Raw genomic sequence first — 20,447 nt, 5'->3', positions numbered from 1 at the left:
CGAAACGTGCTGACTTCCTTCAATGGAAATAGTTAGTAGTTAGTTATTCATTATATAGTTAAGGTTTTTTTGTTGGACACTATAACTTATAAAATTAGTTGTGGTCTTGGCTTGTGCCTTGAACGATTCGAATTATTGGAAATTGTGGTCAATTTGGTCAATTTATTTGAACAGTCTATATAAAACAGTACCTATTGGATTGGGTTACAAAATGATTTGATAGTTTTTTCTTCTTTTTATTTGCTTTTCATCTGATAGGCATATAAAATGATCAATTATATTTATCATTGGAAATTTAAATTAGGCTACATTGGTATTAAAATATGTATTCACGAACTTCTATAAAAATAAATGATTTCAAAAAAAAAAGTTTGCACTTCAACTCTTTTGTTTAAGAAACATAAAAGAAAGGACATTTCATTTTAGAGCTTAATGACATAATTTTTTCACTAGAATAACATCCTTTTACGTTGACTCTTTTAAAAAATTAATTTTATTAGTAATGTTTTGAGAAAAAAAGGTTAGTTTGGCTTTTGTGACAATTTACCAACGTCATTTGATATTAGAAAACTTCTTTTCTTTTCGTTTCTTTTCAAGAACACTCGTTCTCTAATCATAGATGCATCCAATTCAATATTAATGTGGATGAAAACCCCAGTCAATTGACATTTTGAAACTATGTGAAAAATGATTGGGCTACATACAGAAACACACTTAGTTTAATAAAACCGGGACTATTCAGTTCTTCCTTTAACACTTCTATGTGAACTTGAGAATAAAGTCAATGACCTCACCGTGGCTATGAATAGACGTTTAACCAATTGCTTGTCCACTTATACTCTTAAGAGTAAAAAGGAAACCAAAATGGTGGGCTCCAGAATTACACCCGCTCCTATAAATAATTCAAAAGAAGTTATAAGAAAGGACCACGGAAATCTGAGCAATCTGGCTCGCAGTCACTTTGTGGTACAATAGAAGAAATATTCAAAGACTCTATACAAAATTCTTTCAACTAATCCATCGATGCAAAACTGTCTGAAAAATGCAGATGACTCCTGGACAATTTCAAGTGAATAATTGCTGAACTAACTACTGAATACTGACTTTCTTGGTAGCTTCTTAACCGCAACTTGTAACAATCGAATACGTTTAGGTGCTACTGTAACATATCCAAAAGATCTTATCACAGGGACAAGCTGAAATGGATTCTATACAGCTTCGAACCATTAAAATCTGCTGGATCACATGGTTTAATACCAGCTGATCTCTAAAAAGCCTTGGATATAATATTCAACATCTGCTTATATCTGGTTCCTAGTCCATCGGCATGGAGAGAAGTGAAGGTTGTTTTCTTGCCCAAAGCAGGAAAATGCTCCCAAGTCAACCCTAGGGAGCTACGACCTATATAAGTCTATCATCATTCCTTTTCAAGACCTTAGAAAGAGTAAGGCCAAATATTGATACAAGAATTCTGTCAATGACTCAACAAGTCTACTGTAAGGTGAAATAACTTCATCATTTTCAAAGGACTTTTGCAGAAGCTGTATGGATGAGGAAGAGGAGAAATCAGTTTTACACCTTGTCAGTTACATGCAATGTTCTAGCTTAAAAACGCAAGACTTACCTAAGAGAATTCATTTATAACGATCAAAACGATCTCAACCATATTTGCATAATTAGTATTTTCTTAAGGCACTCAAGCTAGTTTCATTGAGCATAGAAGAAAGACTTAAGTATAATTTGGTATTACAATGGGACTTTTAAATGCCTAACCTACTGCCACAATTTAAGATTTTGAAAAAAGGTATTTCGTATAAACAAAAGTCAATCTCATATCGAAACAATTTCTTAGTTAAAAAAAAGAGAATCATATTATAATAAATGGATATTTTCTTGTAACAGGATGCGCTTTAAAACCACACCCAATTTAAAAAATTTAAATATTTGATTTTCAAAATAGAATTTGTTCTGTATTCTACAAGATCTATTTGCGGAACAGCTTAAGATAATTAAAAGTTTCAAAAACGTGTATTATAATCATGATATAATTTTTCTGTGTGTATAGAAAACAAAAGAAGACCTAGGATTTAATACCAACTAATTACCTTAGCCCGTTTTAGGCTTTTTTTGTTTATATTTTGCACTGATTAATGATGTCTATTCTTTTGAGACAAAAGATCCAAATCGCTGTTCCTGCCATTGAGCCTTTGAATAAGTGAAAAAAGATAACTTTGTTTGCATATTATTTCATCACAAACAAAAATTCTATTCAAAGAGTTTATATTTTACTGGTTAAGAATGGTAAATCTATTCATAGTGTGTCTCAAGAACTAAAATTAACATGATAAATACCACAACTCAGATTACATATTCAAGTTAACAAAAAACTCAAACACACAAATTACAAACACGAGTAAGTTTTACATTATTTATTAAAAATTTGTTCAAATCTAAATATACGCATTTAATCAAATTGATAAATGTCGTGTTTATATTTTTGCAAATAGAAATTAAAGAGTAAAAATAAAACAAAAAATGCTAATTATAAAATATCTTTGATAAAAAATCTAGTCAGCTGTCTTAAATGATCAACAATCTTGATACTCTTAGCATAACCTGCTTATACCTAAATTTTGTTTTTAATTTCGGCACAAGACCAAAATCTTACACGTAAATAAATTCATAAAATGTAAAATTAATCAATTCTTTAAAATCGCATGAGAAGGTAAATTAAAAATTATGTGGACGTCTATTTTTGTCTTCTTTGTTTTTATCAATACGCATATCTATGATTTGTGTTGAATGCGCATTTATAAGTGTTTAATCAGTAATTAATTAAAACAAATTATAAATCTTAAAATTTGATTCGAATATTTGTAAGAATTTTTGTGTATGAGATATTTGCAAAACGTCAAGGACATCACGAGTCGGATTGACACCTTATTGTAGGGTAAATATTTATGTATCGTTCCATATCTTAATTTTTGTGGGAGAAAACGCCCCATAAGTTTGCTTAGTTTAAGATATAGCCTTAATCTGAATCAAAAACTAAGTAAAATATAGCTAAGGGTGATTTCAATGGAAGGATAGGTCTGTCCCAAGATAACGATGCCTTAGGAATGAGTACGCCGGAGATACATTTTAATCGAAAATCTAAAGATGAATCAAGTGATTAAGGGTTTTAAGATTTTGGAGTTATCTGACGCTTTTGACGGTAAGGTTCTGCAAGCGGTGGAGGTGACTCGCTTGTAAAATTTACTTTTATAAAAGGATCAGCAAAATCGGTTATTGACTACTGTTTTTATCCAGAAAATTGCTGATTTTCGAATAGCCCCTAAACCCTTTTTTGATCATATGACGCAATAAGTAATATTTAAGGCTTTGAAGGAGAAGCTATTACTTAACAACTAGGTTGAATTCCAAAAATTTAATGGAGGGTGAGTCATCACAAGGTTTTAAAACGAAATTTAATCAAAAAGATTGAGCTGTTAAGTGCTTCGAATGGAATATGTCAATGTTGAAAAACTAAGCAAAATAATTAAAAGCTTTAGCCCAAAGTTCAAAAATCAAACGAGTAGTATCAATAAATTCAAGCAAAAATGTTTTAATGATGAGTGTAGAAAAGCGAGACATGTGTCGTTAGCCTTTTTTACGACTGTTTCGGAAAAGCATTAGCAGCTATATTCAAGCAAATTATGTAGCAGCAAATATAAAGTTTAAAAACCTATGGTACGCATAGGATAAAAAAAAATATAGAAAATGTCATGCAGCTAGATTAACAGCAAAGTTTTGGAAAGTAGGTAAAGTGATCGTAGGGAAAAGAAATGCAGAGTTGCTAAAAAACCTCTTCATGGAGGTTCTTAACGCAGAAAAACTTTTAACACCCGCACTTCTTATACTGGATGATCAATTAGACTCCCAAATAACGCTGTTGGAAATGGAAAAAGTCATATACGACGAAGGCGAATTTCCCTTTGAATTCTTTAAAAATAGCACACACGAGCTCAAAAACCTGCTTACAATATCGTTTAACAACATTTTTGAAAGAGCTGAAGAACCTAATTGTTTCCTCTAATCTTTTGTATATCCGCTCAACAAAAAAGGTGACTACGAAAATTAAGCTAAACATAGAGGAATGTCAATTTTGAACACATCCACAAAACTCTTTTCATTTTTTTTTTTGTAGAAAACAATACAATTTAGCATAAATACCAAGCCGAGTTCAGGAGAGACTATTCGACTGCAGACCAGATATTTTTATTGTTAAGCTAGCAGAGATCTTTAAAAACAAGAATAAAAAGCTATATGCTTTATTTGTCGATTTTCAAGCAGCTTTTGACTATATACTGCGAGAATATCTTCAAAAACTTTTAATATCTTCAAAAATGTTAAATGTATTAAAAGATTTTGAAATATAATAATACTGCTCGTATCTAAGACGGAGAATGTCTCTCCGAAGATTTCGAAACAACAGTAGGAGTAAGTCAGGGGTGTGTTCTTAGCACTCTACTATTTTTACTTGCATAAAAGATATCAGACTACGGTAGTACCCGTAGCATGATGGTTAGTGCGTTGGACTGTCATGCAAGAGGTCTTGGGTTCAATCCCTGCCTGTGCCACCATAATTTAAAAAAATAATTTTCGCGGGTACTGCCTCTTGCGAGGAATTGACAATTCCTTCAAGAGTAATTCCAGTCATGAAAAAGTGCTTTCTCAAACTAGCCGTTCGGATTCGGCCTTAAATTGTAGGTCCCTTCCATTCCTGACAACAGTACTCGCACACAGGAATGGTTGAGAGTTGTAAGTCACTAGGCCCTGGTTCACAACGGACTGTTGCGCCACCCCATTTGATTTGATTTGAAAAGATATCACTGATACTGTTCAAGTCAGGATTGAGCTCCGTCGGACAAAAAATCCAGGCTTACTATATGCAGATAAAATAGTTTTCCTCGCTGATAAAGTTGATGGCATGCAGCTCATGATAAACAGAATAGAATGGTATTGTAAAAGTTGGAATCTATCTGTCAACCTGGAAAAATCGAAAATGATGATCTTAATACGAGGAGAGGCAATAATAATTTTAAAGAAGAACAAATATCTGGAAGTGTTGATTTCATCGAACTTTAACATCTTCAAATCAAACTAGCAAATGCTAAGCGAGGTATATGTTCGGTTTGGAACAGTTGTGTATTTAAGAAGAGTATTTCACGTACTTATATAATACCCTCTAGTTCTACCAACTATATGTTACATTTAGAGTCTGGTATTCCCCTGTTTTTGAATACTCTTAATATTCATATCGACTACATAATTCATAGCTGAGCAGAGAATACCAAAAACAGTAATTATGCATTTATAATGGAATAAAGAAGAATGTGTTCAAGAATGGAAGAAACTGGCGTCGGAATTTAGAGTTAACTTGGTGAATACAGCTGAAAAGTATGTGGAATCCATAAAACTAAAATTGGATCAATTTCTGAAGAAAACGGGAAACGGAATTCACCAAAACTTATTTTTTTTTTGTAAACTAAGCGCACACTCATGGGAAGAATACTACCCTTATTATGTAGACACAGTGTGAGCACCAGGAAAGGGATAGAGGGGTTGAAAGGAGGTGTCGGTGAACATTGGTTTTGAATTCCTGAATATTGCAATGGCTGGGAAAGACATAGTGTGTCAAGGTATTCCACATTCGCATAGTACGGCTAAAGAACGGATCTCTGTACTTGACAGTACTACCGAAGTTGGGCTCGAGGGTATATTAATGATCATTTCTAGAAGCGCGTGTATTACGGTTGAACTGTTTAAGGGCTAGCTATTTCTCTAGAGCATAAACGGTTCAAAGAACGTTAAAAGAGGCTGAGACAAGAAACATTTCGACGATGTTTCAGCGAAGTAAATGAACTTATGATGATACTATCATCTATCAATTTAAATGCTCTACGTTCAATACTGTCCAAGAGGCTTAAGTAAGTTGCAGGAGCACCAGCCCAGATTTGGGAGTTATACTCAAGCTTTGGATGTATATTATATAAGTCTTTTAGATAACAGTCATATCAGAGGGGGAGAAAAACTTCTTGCATCGCCTTAGAAAACCCAAAGAACTTGCTGCATTTTTGGCGACATCGTGTATGTGATCATTTCACAAAAGGTGGTTGCTGATACACATACCGAGAATATCGAGATGTTTAGTCTCCTTGATGCAAGTGCCATCTATGGACAATGGCAAGGGGGGTATAACATTCGACGAAATTAAAATGTATAATCTTCATTTTAAGAAGAGAATTATTAAACCTTAATTTTATACCAAACCGCCCTGAGCTACCTATTTTATGTACTTTATGTAACCGTAATGAAAGAGAAGATTTTAAAGTGCAGTAATTGGATTTAGGAGAATCCAAACAAATCCTAAATGGATCTGGTGGCTGGAGACTGATTAATAACTTTAACAAAGTATGTCAGTTGGAAGACGGCTTTTGGCCAAACCAATTGACTTTGGGTTATAATTATCAACATGTTTGCATATGTATTTTATATATTATTTTAATAAGTCAATAAAAACTAAAAACAAAAAAACTATAGCAGGTTAAAATGTACTTATTATGTTTAGCCTTAAACAACTTTAATTTTACTAACGATTTCAACTCTAATATAAAGTTTATGAGAGTCACTGAAAAAATCAATAATATATTTTTATTAAATCTACAAAAAAGGACATTTTTCTATTCTTTAAAAAAGTAGTTCAAAATTATTCAAAATAGCCATATTTTGATTTGATGCTTTTTCTTAAGCAATATCAAAACGCAGTTCTTCTTAAGTTACTTTTTGACATTTTTTGTAGGTTCAATTAAAAAAAATGTTTGAGTAGAGTTTTTAAATAAAAGCTTAAATAAGCCTTATGAAATCACTGCAATAAAAATACATTAATACTATTTTTTAAAAGTCACAAGGATTGGAAAGAACTTGCAAAAACTAAAAAAAAAATTGTCAGTTATTGTAAAGAAACACTTATTTTTTTAAATACTAAAAAGGTGCCTCAATAATTATACTTTGATTTTTCTTATTAAACCTAAAAATAAGTATAATATTCTTATAAAGGAAGTAATATGTAAAAATAATAATTTGAGGGAGAAAAATAATAATGAAAAATTTACAAAATGTATATAATAGAATGGTCCTTTTTGTAAAATATTTAAAGAAGTCTTATCAGTTATACACATTTGAATAGACAGATAAATCAATAAGAGTACCAAAGTAGTTCACTTAATACCAATAAACTAAAAGGAATCACTTTAAACAGTATTAAAAAGCAACAACCTAATGAAAAACTCGACTTTTTGTTTAAAACTGAATTTTTTCAAAATAACATTATGATTTAAGAAAACAAGAATAGAGTTAAAACCCATTTATTTCTATGTGTAGGCATAAGCCTCTCAACGATATTTGACGGCAATTTTCGTTTGATACTAAATGTTATTTCTCATAATTATGTCAGATATGATAAGCTCTGTTATAAAATATTATCAATCTTAGAGACGAAATATCAAGATGAAACAAAAAAATGCACTCACATCGATATCATTGGAATGAACATCCAACGAGTTATTCTGTCGATTGCCCCCCAGCAAATGTGACAATTGCAAACGAGCATCATCTTCATCCGTTGTCACTGCAACTGCTGCCGTCACCACTACCGATGATGATTGCCCATCATCCATGATATTGGCGCCGCTATTAACCGATGGACTTAAACTATTTGTCCTGCCAATTGCCAACTCTGATGATATAACATTTCCATTTCCATTGCCATTGCCATTTCCATTTCCATTATTATTATTATTGTTATTCCGATCGCTCATGCATTGTGATTTGTTAATACCATTAACACTGCTTACCACTGCCGAACAATCATTAACATCGTCTTGTGTCATTATTTCATCGATTGTGGTAGAAGAAGACGATGAAGAAGATGTGGCAGTGGCAGTGGCACCACCAGTAATACTTGGCTCATTATCACGCACCACATTGCCAATGTTGGCCATTCCTTCATTAAACGTCTTATTTGCGATCATTATGTCACTTCCATTATTACCAACAATGTCATTGGTCATGTTGTTGTTGTTGTGTTCTATAACATTATTGTTCCCTTTAACATCATCACGAGAATTCTTAACTTGACAGTTTTGTTGAGGATGATGGTGCTGCTGATGCTGAAGCTGTTGCTGCTGCTGTTGGGACGATTTTATTATTTCAATTGTATTCTTAAGAATCACATTCAATGAAGAGCAATGTTGTTGTTGTTGGTGATGATGCTGTTGATGGTTGTTATCTTCATCGTCAATGTTGTTGTTGTTATTGTTATTATTGCTGCTCGATGACATATCAACATTAACACTACTCGTTGTTAATGCAGAAGACTGCAGTTGCAGAAAATCTAAATTGTTTTTTAAAAGAACTTGTTTTAAAGCGTATGGATCTAAGTCACCAGAATTACCACCTAGGCTGTTATTAGCGTGATTGTTATGGCTATAGGCCGGCATAGTGTTGTTTGGCGTGTTGGCGGTTCGGTTCGGATCGGTTTGGTTCTTTAGTATGGAATTGAAGTTGGAGGCGAAGGTGGATATATGAAGTAAGTATATATGTATATGAAGGAGGACTAGGAGACGAGGTGGTTCACTATATTGTAATAGTTGTTTTATCGATTTATTTTTCTTTTTGTTGTTGTTGTTTTGTAATAAAAATGTCTCAAAACCTGTACTCTAGAGTTATTATTATTATTAGTGAGGCAATTATAGTTGAATACGCAGAACTAATAAATCACGAGTGTTCTTGACATTATCACAGGCCATTGGCTCAATAATACTCGCATATAAACTATTTGCTCTCGGTCTGCTCGCCTGCTTGTTTGAACACAAAAATATCGATTTCGAATTCGATTTTAAATTAATTTTATTGCCCAACGGTAGTTGTGTGTTGTGTGGTTTAAATTATTGATATCTTTCTTTCTCGCTGATAGAAGCTGTTAATTACTTAATTGCTTCAATAAATATGCATTAGCTTGTTTTTAAGTTGTTTCTTACAAATAAGGATGTCTCGTCGTCGAAATGTTGCACGATTCTTTTTCAACACCATTCAAACTATTCTTCCATATCATATACTCGTTGAATTCTAGCACTCGCACTTTGTAGTAAAAAAAGCAGACATAGTTTTGATTTGAACTTGAATGCAGACGCAAAATAAATTGCACGCATTTATTTACATTAAAAGAAGGAGAAACTAAGTTGTGTTACATTTGTTTCTTTTGGTTCCTTCAGAAGGCACATTTCTTGGATTCAATTTAAGAAGGCAGAAACAAAAACAAAAAAAAGTTCGCATCTATGACGATGATGACGACTACGACGACGACGATATGGCGACAAGAACGACGACAAGAACAACGAGAACAGAACAGACATAAAAGATGACGACAACGTCGATATAGCTTTAAGGCACGGCACCAGTACGTTTATAACATCTCGAGTATCACATATTAACTGGAGAGTCCCGTCCCGAAGAGATCCAAATGGCCCCCAGCTATGTTGTGGAGAATAAGTTGGTTGATTTTATAATACACACACACACATACGAACACACAACGTTCATTGACTATAGTAAGTCGTGAAGCAGGCCACTCTTATGGTCGGTCTTTCACGTGTGTGGATTTATTTAGTTAGTATTGAATTGTTTCTTTATTTTTGATACTTTTTTTGGTCCAGCTTGGGAGTATGGGAGGGGGTAATCCACCTGATGGCAATTTTCTTATAGTGAGCGAATATAAATATAAGAATGCATTTTGAATAAGCCGGCCAGACAGTATTTCGACAGTCGTCGGATAGTTTGACAGATCAAACCCATTTTTGCGTTTGATTTTTTTCTTTTTGCCTGGTTGTGCGATGTGATTTTCCATGAGATGTTGCATGACCCATTGTGGGTGGTTTCTATACTCTAAGGCAGCATGTGATCATAATCTTAAGATATCTGCTTTTTTATGACATTTAAACAACTTTTGATAGATAAAAAATACTCAAACCACGCATTAAAGTAACGAATAGAGTGTCGTATGTTCATATAGACAAAAGAGTTGAGGTTGAAACTTGGTGGTTTGTCGCGTTCGCAGTTGCAAAACTATGTACATTATCGGCTATTTGAATCGACTTGAGAGACAACACACACATTTGATATATAAATAGCTGTCATACTCAAACCACGCATTTATTATGATGTGCGAGAGTATAAAAACAAAAGAGCTGAGGTTAAAACTTCACACTCGATATTGTTGTTTTTCGTTTATTTTTCTTCATTTTTTTTGTTTCAATCCCAAGTGAGTAGGTGCATTATCGTCTGTGGAATCACTTGCCAGACAAGCATTTAGGATATAATTTGCTCTCGCTCATGAGAGTGATATCGAAATGTTTGTACAGAAATAAGATTTACACACTTCGATTAGGCTCCTTAACATGACAGCGATAATCAATTTATTTGTGTTTCTTTTATTTTTTGTATGTTTTTATTTCAATTTTTCTGCTTTAAAGTTGCAGATAGAGATTTGTATTTGGAGTAATATGAGTGGGTTGAGATTATGCTGTTACAAGGTGCTGTGTCTGCAAATTTTGTGTGAATATGTGCATTGAGAGTGCTGGATCATAAAATAATAATTATTATATTTTTATAAGTGTTTTTTAGTGTAATAAAGTTGTTAAGCAAAATGTACACGTATAGAGTATGTTGTATGTTTCCTGTGATCATTTTAAGATAAGGATGTTGATTTGAGAGCATATATTAGTTACTAAGTGATACTTTATGTAGCATTTGTAGAGATAGGTTTAAATGATAGTGTTTTTTTGGTTTTTATTTGATGGACTCAATAAATTTTAAGATTGTAATTTTAAGTTTAAATGATTTAAATAAATAAATAAAAGAACACTTAATCAGTTCTTGATTATTACTATGAGGTCATAAAGAAGAGAGTAATTTAATTTCAATTGAAACTGGTCATAAGTAATTATTTACAATTACAAGTTTTTCTAGCGTTATTAAATTTAAATTAATTGTGGTATGTTTATAAAGCTACAAAATTATTTTGTGAATTTTATCTTTTCGTGATATTTATCTTCAGATAGTGTTGTCTGGGTTTTAAGCTTGGTAAATAATTGATTTCAATTTAACACTCATATGATTGTTTTGATCGTGATCTCGAGTTACTTGGTTAAGGAGCCTGTTTTGTTTAAATAGAAAAGCCTGTCTTCTGGAAAATCTATATTGGTTGTTTTTCTTTGTCGTCTTAACTCTCATTTATTTATTTCGAACTATGTTATAAAAGATGATGAAACTGTGATATTTAGTATGTCCAGAGATGGGCAAATCCTTCTTCGACCAAGTCATGAGTTACCTCTTTTGAAGTTCTCTGTCGCAAACACAATCTAAGTTACCCAGTGGCAATATAGACAAGATACAATTGTTTGATAAGGAATGTCAGCAGGCAAATGCAGCTAACCAACAGGCACTAAAAGCGGCGCTGCATGGAAGGGCGAGAGCAGCTCACAACCTTCATGAACAAAACAGGAGAGAGGAATCCGGAATTTGCAGAAGGAAAAAAAAACGGTCGAAACGGTTGAGAGGTTCAAAAGCAAAAATAAAGTTCTAAGGTTTTGTAGTTTAAGTTTAAAAGTTTGATGAAAACGTGAAACGCAATTCACAAGTACATAAACCTCGAACTAAAGACTGCTAAAACGAAAGTGGAATCATCATAGTGTAGTGTATCATAGTCATTGCTGAGGATATGGAAGGACCACTTGTGCAAACTGCATAAAGGCTCCGACGAATCGAATTCGGATTTCATGCAGGATCATCCATTTAATATACATAGATGACGAAAGCCAACAATCCCGTCTACCCGACTGAGATGAATTAAAGAAGTCTAACTTGAATGCCGAGTTCTTTGGCACCAACTTCTCTGTAAGGTATGGTTGAAAGAAAGCATGTACAATAAATGGAACCTCAGTATTGTTTGCCCTATACTGAAAAAGGAGACCCTTTTAACTGCACCAACTATAGATTAATAAGTCTACTTAACATCGCTTTCAAAATCTTCTCTGCCATAATCGTCAAAAATCTGATAGGTCTTTTTAAGTGTGATTTTAGATAAGGAAAATAGAGAGTTGATCAAATTTTTACATTAAGGCCAAAGCCTGGAAAAAAACCCAACATCCTCAAATCGATTTCAAGGTCGCATTTGACATCTATCAGTATAGAGCTACATCTAGTTTTGACGTCCCTGACAAACGAGTCTGATTGTGCTGGATGACTGTTGAAAATTCATGCTGGTCCACATGGGCTGGAAATAACTTAATAGATAATTTTGATGTCAAAAAACGCTGTAGACAATGTGATACGCTGTCAGGCGATTTCTTTACGATCGTCCTTGAAAGAATAGTACAAAGTTCCTACGTCAACACACGAGGCACTTTCTTTCACAAGTCTATCCAATTACTAGCATATGCTGATGACATTGACATTTTCGAAGAAACTCAACGTGATGTCAATGGGGCTTATGAGAGTATTGAGGTCAAGACAAAGTGCATGCTGTCATCAAGAAGGACCTACAACATCGACGAGGAACGTCTCGGTAAAAACGTCATCTTCTACAGGCCTAACTTTAAGGTAGTTAAGGACTTTGTCTACCTAGGCTCTGTTTGTTTTCTTGTTGTTTTCTTCTTCACAGAAAACAACACTTGTGGTGGGATCAAACGAAGAATTAATCTTTCTACTACTGTTTCTTTGGGCTAAGAAAGCAATTCAGTTCTAAAGCCCTATCTCGAATAACCCAAGTGTCGCTATATAGGACCCCCACCATACCCGTCCTTCTATACGGTGCAGAACCTTGGACTCACAATACAGCGCAGCAGAGGAAAACCACGGATCAAGTGATTCGTAAAAGTGGAAAGTGACCTCAACCAACTTGGAGTTCGCAACTGAAGACATCTAGCAAGGGACCGAGCTTGATTCAGAAGATTGTTGGGTGAGGCCCTAGTTCGCACAGGACTGTAGCGCCACCTTAAGGAAGTATGTTTACTATAAAAATTATGTTGTTGTTATGTGAATTATGAATGGTTAAGTTGCATAGCTGATTTTCTATCTAAAAAAGTGTGTAACCTGCTCTTAAGTAAAAATCTGCATGTGGCAACTTGCATCTTGAATACCAAAACTTTATTAATTTTTAAAATCTTTTGAACAATTTATGAATAAAACAAACCATTAAACATAAACATTCAACATAGTATATTAACCATTAACCATTAGGCTTGATTTTTCAAATAAAGGAATTTGTTTACTTTCAAAATGTATTCCACCACTTTGAAATAACTTTTTAAAAGAGAATAAATTCCTAAGACATTCTTTTCCTATTATTTTATTTAGAGAGTGAAATTTCCATACCACGTCTCTATCTATCAGAAATTTAGTTCTTGAATTTAAGTACAAAAAAGAAAAGAACTAAAATAAAATTCTTCATTTTTATCATCCAGGGCAAAAGTACGATCATCATCTGATGGCCTTATAGCCATAAAGAGATTTAAGTTCTTTTTGTTCTTCTTGAGATCCCAAATAGCATAGCTTCAGTACAAGAAACCATATAATTGTACCTACCTATATACCTAACTTACCGCAAACCAAACTTAAACTTAAACTAAATCGAGTAAGTAGGTCCCGGTCTTTTGCTGTTTTATGTCGCATCCAGTTTAAGCATTAATGTATCTTTCCAATAAAAGATAGAAAAAAAAGAACAACAATTCACATTCGCGAGAAATTTACAGAGAGATCAGCTTGTGCTATAAGTTAAGTCAGCAGTAGTAGCAGCAGTAGCAGAGCCTCCCTTCTAGACTATCTAGACTATAGGATTGGATAGTATAAGGTATATTATATCAAGCATGCGGTCTATGGGTATGAAGCTCTTATATGCGGCTACCAAAACACAACACTTAACTGTGATATCTAAGTCTTATTTTTCTTTATTTTTGGTTTGGTTCTTCGAGCCTGGTTATATATTTTTTCAAGCCAGCTTTAGAGTAAAGGAGCCACATCAGAGTGAGAAATAGAAAGGCGTGCGAGCAAATGCACTCGATTGAAAACTATCCATTCATATTTCTTTTTTCTTCATCTCTTTATCTTTCGGGCGTTTTTCTTTTTTCTTCTTATTTTACTGATTCTGTTATGTGGTGTGTTGTGTGGTACCTCTTGGTGACGGTGACCAACTTTTTACACGCCCGGGTGTGCATTTGCATAAAGTCTTTAAATAGGAGCTACCATATCCACTGTCTGGTCCGTCCTTTGGTCTTGGGTCCGTTTATATACGCCTGATGTAAGGAGGCGATTGTTGTACGACCGACGTACGTACGTACGTAGTGTGGTAGGTAATTGTTTTGTGTGGCAAGCCGGCTCAAACGACCAAACCAACAACAACAACAACGAATTATTTCAGATACATTTCTATAGTCCAAGAGTGAACTTAAAATTAATTGTTTTTGATAAGATTTCTTTTTAACATAAGACGCAATATGGGAAAACTAACATATCTTTTTTTCCTTTTTTATACCAACGCCAACGTCACCTTCAAGTTCAATTGATGCTTTGAACATGAATATATTGTGGGTCAAGGAGAATCCAAATTAACTTAAGAGGGTGTTAAAAATGTTGTTCTGAATTTAAATATCATTCGTTAGAAGTTCATTTTACTCAAAGCAGTAAGACATCACTTATATTACCTTCGATTTATCAAAAGTATGAAATTTTTGCAACACTACTCCCTGAACTATTAATTCTTAGATAAATGAAATAATAATGAATGAATAGGAGAGCATAGTTGGTGTGCGTAGAGCATGAACCTGGCTATCACGGGTGAACAATTTATCGTTATTAAATTGTTCACAACCTGCCTTTTTAGGCCTCACATTATATAAACACCCAACAGCCCTGAGTCCAGCATCACCATCAACATCAGCAGCAGCAGTCCTGAGCTATTGATACAAAATAATAAACATATGTATCTACCTATATATATATATGTATGTCCGTTGACAGCTAAGAGACAAGCGATTAAAATTGGCAGTTAATTCATTTGATGCAAATTGAACTGAAAAACTTTATAAAGTTGGTGTGCGCGTTGCACTGTCAAGTTATTAGCTTAAAAACTGGCAGAGGCATAAATATGAAATATGGGCGTTTTTTTTTTTTTTTGAAAGAGACAGAATGCCGAACTTATAAAGCTACACGCAACGCACATACTATAGCCATAACCATAACCCCACATGTATGTAAGTTTATTGAACGACAAGCGGACGCGACATGTTCGAATATTACATATATTGGGCAGGTGCGTGCTTGAGATTAATGCGTTCGTAATTGCAAGTTACGAAATCAAGGTACTTTAAACTTTATAAAATAAATAACATAATTGTATAGTTGTTATAAATTAACACTTTTTCAAAACCTACCTTTGAATATATGTATTTCTATACTTTCACTGTTTGGCATAAATGTATGTGGCTTTTCGACATGTCTAATCGTTTGGTTTTGGTACAGGAGAGGCGTGTATGTACCAAATTGGTTTTTATATTATATTCCTAAGGGTTATTTAATATCAAAACGATAGATTTGAAGATTAACATAAATTAAAACATTTTTTGAAAGTAAAGTCAGTTTAAGGTGCCAAAAAGTTGATTTAAATAGCAATAGCGTTTGGTATCACTTTTGGTGATTTTAAGCATTATCGTACTGAAAAATTCGAAAGAGAGGGGTTTTTGATTTGCAAAAATAAACATATTTTAAGTTTGATGTTTACAAAAGTAGAATCAAAGTGAAAGGGGGTTCCTTTTTAAGTTTTTAACATATTTTTATAAACAAATTTTGAAATCCCTCTTAATTCAGAATATTTAAATTCAGAAATATCAAAACCGCAACGTTTGCTATTAAGCCAAAAAAAATCACCACACTAAATTTCAATTTTTTAGAAACAATGTAATATCTGTGTCGTGATGGATGAAGCTAATTACTGGCATGCTAGGGGGCTTTGCTACAATACCTCTTCCAGGATTTATTTCAATTCATTAAAAACTAACGACAACAATACTTAATCATAAAACTTATAATCTAAATTAATTATTCTAAGCAGATAAAGAACACAGTTTTAAGTTTAATGCATTTTTCGTTATGATTTATAGACACTTTACAAAAGTAAAATGTATTATATTTTGAAATCAATTGATTGAGGGGCCTATTTGCACTATAGTTTGATCTACTAAATATATGACGAAATTGTTGCTGTAGTATTGTACGTGCACCACTTAAACAAAATTTATCTGACTAAGAACTGATGGAGATGATATTGACCCTTAAATAATAAAAACCATAAAATAAAATTTGCAAATACTTTCCATAATTGGTAAGTGCTGAAAGCTTTATTAAAGTGAGCCTTTGAGAGTTAGGCGGAAGTGAATGTTCATGCGACCATGGAACAATACAAAACTAAAAACTAAATATTCTTTAAATTGCTTAAAGTTTTGCTATATGAATGGAGTAGTAGTACGTAGTCGTGCCATAAGTTTTGTTACAAGTATAAAATGCCATTAGATAAGAATTAAATAATATTTTCTATTCATTGTTGTTTCATTTATTTGCTCATAAAATAAGTTCATATATATTTTTACTCGAAATGACTGACCTTAGCTTTGATGAAAGCCATTAAACGTTCTGGCCTATTGATATTTTTGATACTGGCTTTGCGTAATTTTGGGTAAGAGTTTAAAAACTCTTGTAAGAAATCTTCAAGGCACATTCTCAAATTCACAAGGCAAAAAATTTCCTTAGGGATTAAAATATGGACTTCCAGAGAGCCAGTCTTAAGCTCCTTTAAAACCTATTATTTTGACCTTGTTTGTCTCACCACCATCTTGTAGAAGAATTCATCTATTTCCATTGAAAGCTGTATTTGTTAAACAATTTATCAAACCCTCTACCACTTCTGTATAGCATAACTTTGTCAACGAAAAAAAGAATTATTTCATGCTCTTTGAATCTTTCCACGATATCTTTTTGGAGTCGAGGTGTTAAAATATTATCTGCAATGCGTCGATAGTTCTATATGTGTAGATTCTCTCTAATTAGTATTAAAATGGACCTGGTAAATATATCCAATTCTGAAGACATAATCTTTCTTTTCCTAAGTGGTTTTAATGGTATTCCATCTCGAACTGCTTTCATAAGCGTTCAAATGAGGACAACGGGAGGACAACTACTTTTTGCGCTAGTCATCTTCTCCTGAAGATATAGGAAACTGGAGAAGAACCCAATTCCTGAAAAATATTGCTGTTCTGGTGGTGGTTTTTAAAACGTGAAAATTACGCCAGAACTAATTCGTTAGGTAGACAATTATTGCGATTGTATTTTCTTTAGCTCCCAACTCCAAGGAAACTAAATTTTCATTCATTTTTTGCTTAGTAATGTAAATATTTAAAAAAAATAAGATAACCAATTTATATCAAATGAATGTTTTGGTCAACAAGGCCATGATGTCTTATAACATAATTTATGGCTTGACTACGAACACAATACACAACTATATTCAAGTCGTAAAGGTCAATGAAATCGTGGCCGAATCTTGTAATGAATCCTAAGATCCTATTAGCTTTCTTAACTTTGTATGTATTTTAAATGCTCATTAAAAATTAACTTGGGATCAAGAATGAACCTTAAATCAGAAAACAGAGAGACTTTACTTTAATGACATGTATCAAACGTGTAATTAGAATTACTTTTACACTTCTTAACATTTAATACGAGACTATTTTTATTGGACCATTTCCTAAATATTAACAAGTCTTCTTGCAGAAGTAAACAGTCTAAAGTTGATTTTATACTTTAAAAAAGCTTAATGTCATCAGCATAAATAAGAACGAAAGAATTTTGTATGAACGATACCAAGTCATTTATAAATAAAATTGGTCCTTAATGGCTTCCCTGAGGGACCCCAGAATTTACAATAAAATTATCTAAATACTCATAAAAAAATACAACACTACATATTTTATTTTTTAAATACGATGAGATCCAATTTAAGAAGTTGTTATTAAAATCTTAAAAGCTTTATTAATATATTGTGACACATCTTAACAAAGGCTTTACTAAAATCAGTAAATACACAATCGAGTCGTACACGATTTTCAAAAACTTCTTAATAAAAGGACCTGAAGTTGAACTAATCAGTAAAAACTGTAAATCTCTTTTTCAATAAACTGTCAAATATAATTGAAGTACAATGAAAGGAAAGCACATTAGATACAATATACTCGAACGTTTTCGGTATCACTGAAAATATAGCTATAGGTCTGTAGTCATTAATTCATTTTTAGGACGTTACTTGTGCACAGGTATATTGAATGCACTTTTTAAGATATTAGGAAAAAAACTAGTTAAGGACTCCTTAAATAAAACACATGTAACGGATAAGAAAAATAAGCAACATATTTTTTTAAGAACAACAATTGGACAACATCAAGGCCTGTACTTTCTATGATACTCGGTGCAACAATATCTTGGATTATTTCAAAATTAATTGAATTTAAGTAAGGAAAAATTACTTCAGAAGGAAAAGAAGACTAAGAGTTGTTGTCATCGTTTGTATCAATAGAAGCGTCTATGTTTGCGATTACCTTAGGTTCATGACTAGTTTACAATAAATTTGACAAAGATTTTGAATAGCCTAGATCTAGATACCTTAAACTTTTATTGCACGGATATTTCATACTGCGAGTAATTAAAAAACTATAATTTCGAGCTATCAGAAATTTTAAAATCAATATATGGATAAAGGTATTTCAAACAAAAGATTATTTCAAACAAATGTTAGCCGCTGCTGCCTCAAATGGTCCACCAGTTTTTTTTTAAGTTTTGCATTCTTTCTAACATTTCGGCCAGTATTTCACCAATGAATGCTTCAATGTTGTGTTCCAGTGTGACAATCAGGAGGGTTTCGTTTTAGAGATGATTCTTAACATAGTTCCACAAGAAATAGTATAATGGCGTTGAAACGTAAATTGAACTTTTCACTGAAGTTGCCTCTCAATTGTGACATTATTGTCTTATTACTGTGGTATGTAGTACCGTGTTGTTAAAACATGTCAAGCAAGTCGAGCTCTTTCATTTTGATCAAAAAAGTTTGTTACTATCGCACGGTAGCGCTTATTATCACATTAAAGTTGCAACTCACATCATATTTGAAGAGATATGGCTCAATGATTTCGCTGGTGCCGTGAAATAAAGCTAAGTGAAATAAGCATAAATTTAAACCGTTAGCATTACTTTATTTAAACAAAGTGAATTAAAGCCAAATTGGTTCTATTTCACATTCAACATTATTGTTAACCATAAAAGCAATAAGACCTTACATATACTCAACCGCGCACTAAACCACAAATCTAAAAGGCTGTACAAGCAAGGGATTACATACCTCACCGTAAAAATAAGTTGGTCTTATTTCTGAAAATGGTTTGGCCTTATTTCGCTGTTGCAGATTGCAATATGGCTAATTTTTGAAACTTGGTCTTATTTCACTTGGTTTTATTTCACGGTCCGGATTCTGCCTGCCAATAATTCTCACCAAGTAGTTTTTCATTGAAGGAATGAGATTCGACGACGAATACAATTTTTCGATAACAAAATGGATTATCCGCAAACTTTTCAAGAGCCCATTCACCAAAAATTAGGTGTTGTGTCAGGTCGTTCGGCTTCAATTATTACACTAGTTGTCTTTTGAAGGGCTTCAAACCTTAATTTGTCTGCAAAATGCTTAATGTATGGAGCAACGATAATTCACGTTCATGACTAAAACTGGTCGATATACAGGTGCGATATTTTTCACTTTACGAACGTGTTGGTGGATTAATGTCTAAAAATGTAAATTTGATGCCAAATTTAGTCACAGCAGCCCAAAACGCTACCTCAGTTAGTCGATTAAACTGACAATGAAAAGGACGAAGGGTGCGATTAACTTTTAAACAAAACCTGCATTGTGAGAATGAAATTTAATAATTTGCAAGAGTTGCTCGTTTATTAGACAAAATTATAGTTAAATTATGGACCGTACTTAACATGTTTAACAGTGATACAAAACACGAAACGTACGTAAGTTGTCTGAATAAGTATTGTATTACCAAAAAAAAAATAGCAACAAATCACCCCTTCATAATTGTACCATTAAAAGTTTTGCTTAAGCAGTACTGTTGTGCAAAAATAGTATTTTTATTCTTAAAACAAGTGATTCCTAAAATAAAATAATTCAAAATCTTATAACTGACTAACTTAAGCACTCACTGACATATTTAAAATATGACAATCCGCAAAATATTTGAATTTGGAGT

The 20,447-nt window shown here is 33.0% G+C and overlaps 1 protein-coding gene across 3 annotated transcripts in view; it reads right to left on the bottom strand.

Annotated features, from left to right (window-relative positions):
- LOC129941738 (transcription factor AP-2-epsilon) overlaps nt 1-20,447 on the bottom strand; it is a 147,605-nt gene that overhangs the window by 86,518 nt on the left and 40,640 nt on the right. The window contains exon 1 of one of the 3 annotated variants that reach the window (XM_056050442.1): nt 7,572-9,637. The exons of 1 other annotated variant lie outside the window; for it this stretch is intronic. In XM_056050442.1, the coding sequence (XP_055906417.1) occupies nt 7,572-8,540 (969 nt within the window). In that variant the 5' untranslated portion in view covers nt 8,541-9,637. Of the gene's footprint in view, nt 1-7,571; nt 9,638-20,447 lie in introns of those variants that run through there. One more of the 3 variants, XM_056050443.1, reaches the window with a different exon arrangement.

Source organism: Eupeodes corollae, chromosome 1, assembly GCF_945859685.1.
Source record: "Eupeodes corollae chromosome 1, idEupCoro1.1, whole genome shotgun sequence".
In the NCBI taxonomy this organism is placed as follows: Eukaryota; Metazoa; Arthropoda; class Insecta; order Diptera; family Syrphidae; genus Eupeodes; species Eupeodes corollae.
The sequence above is the reverse complement of the archived record's forward strand: the minus strand, read 5'-3'. Positions and strand labels throughout refer to the sequence as shown.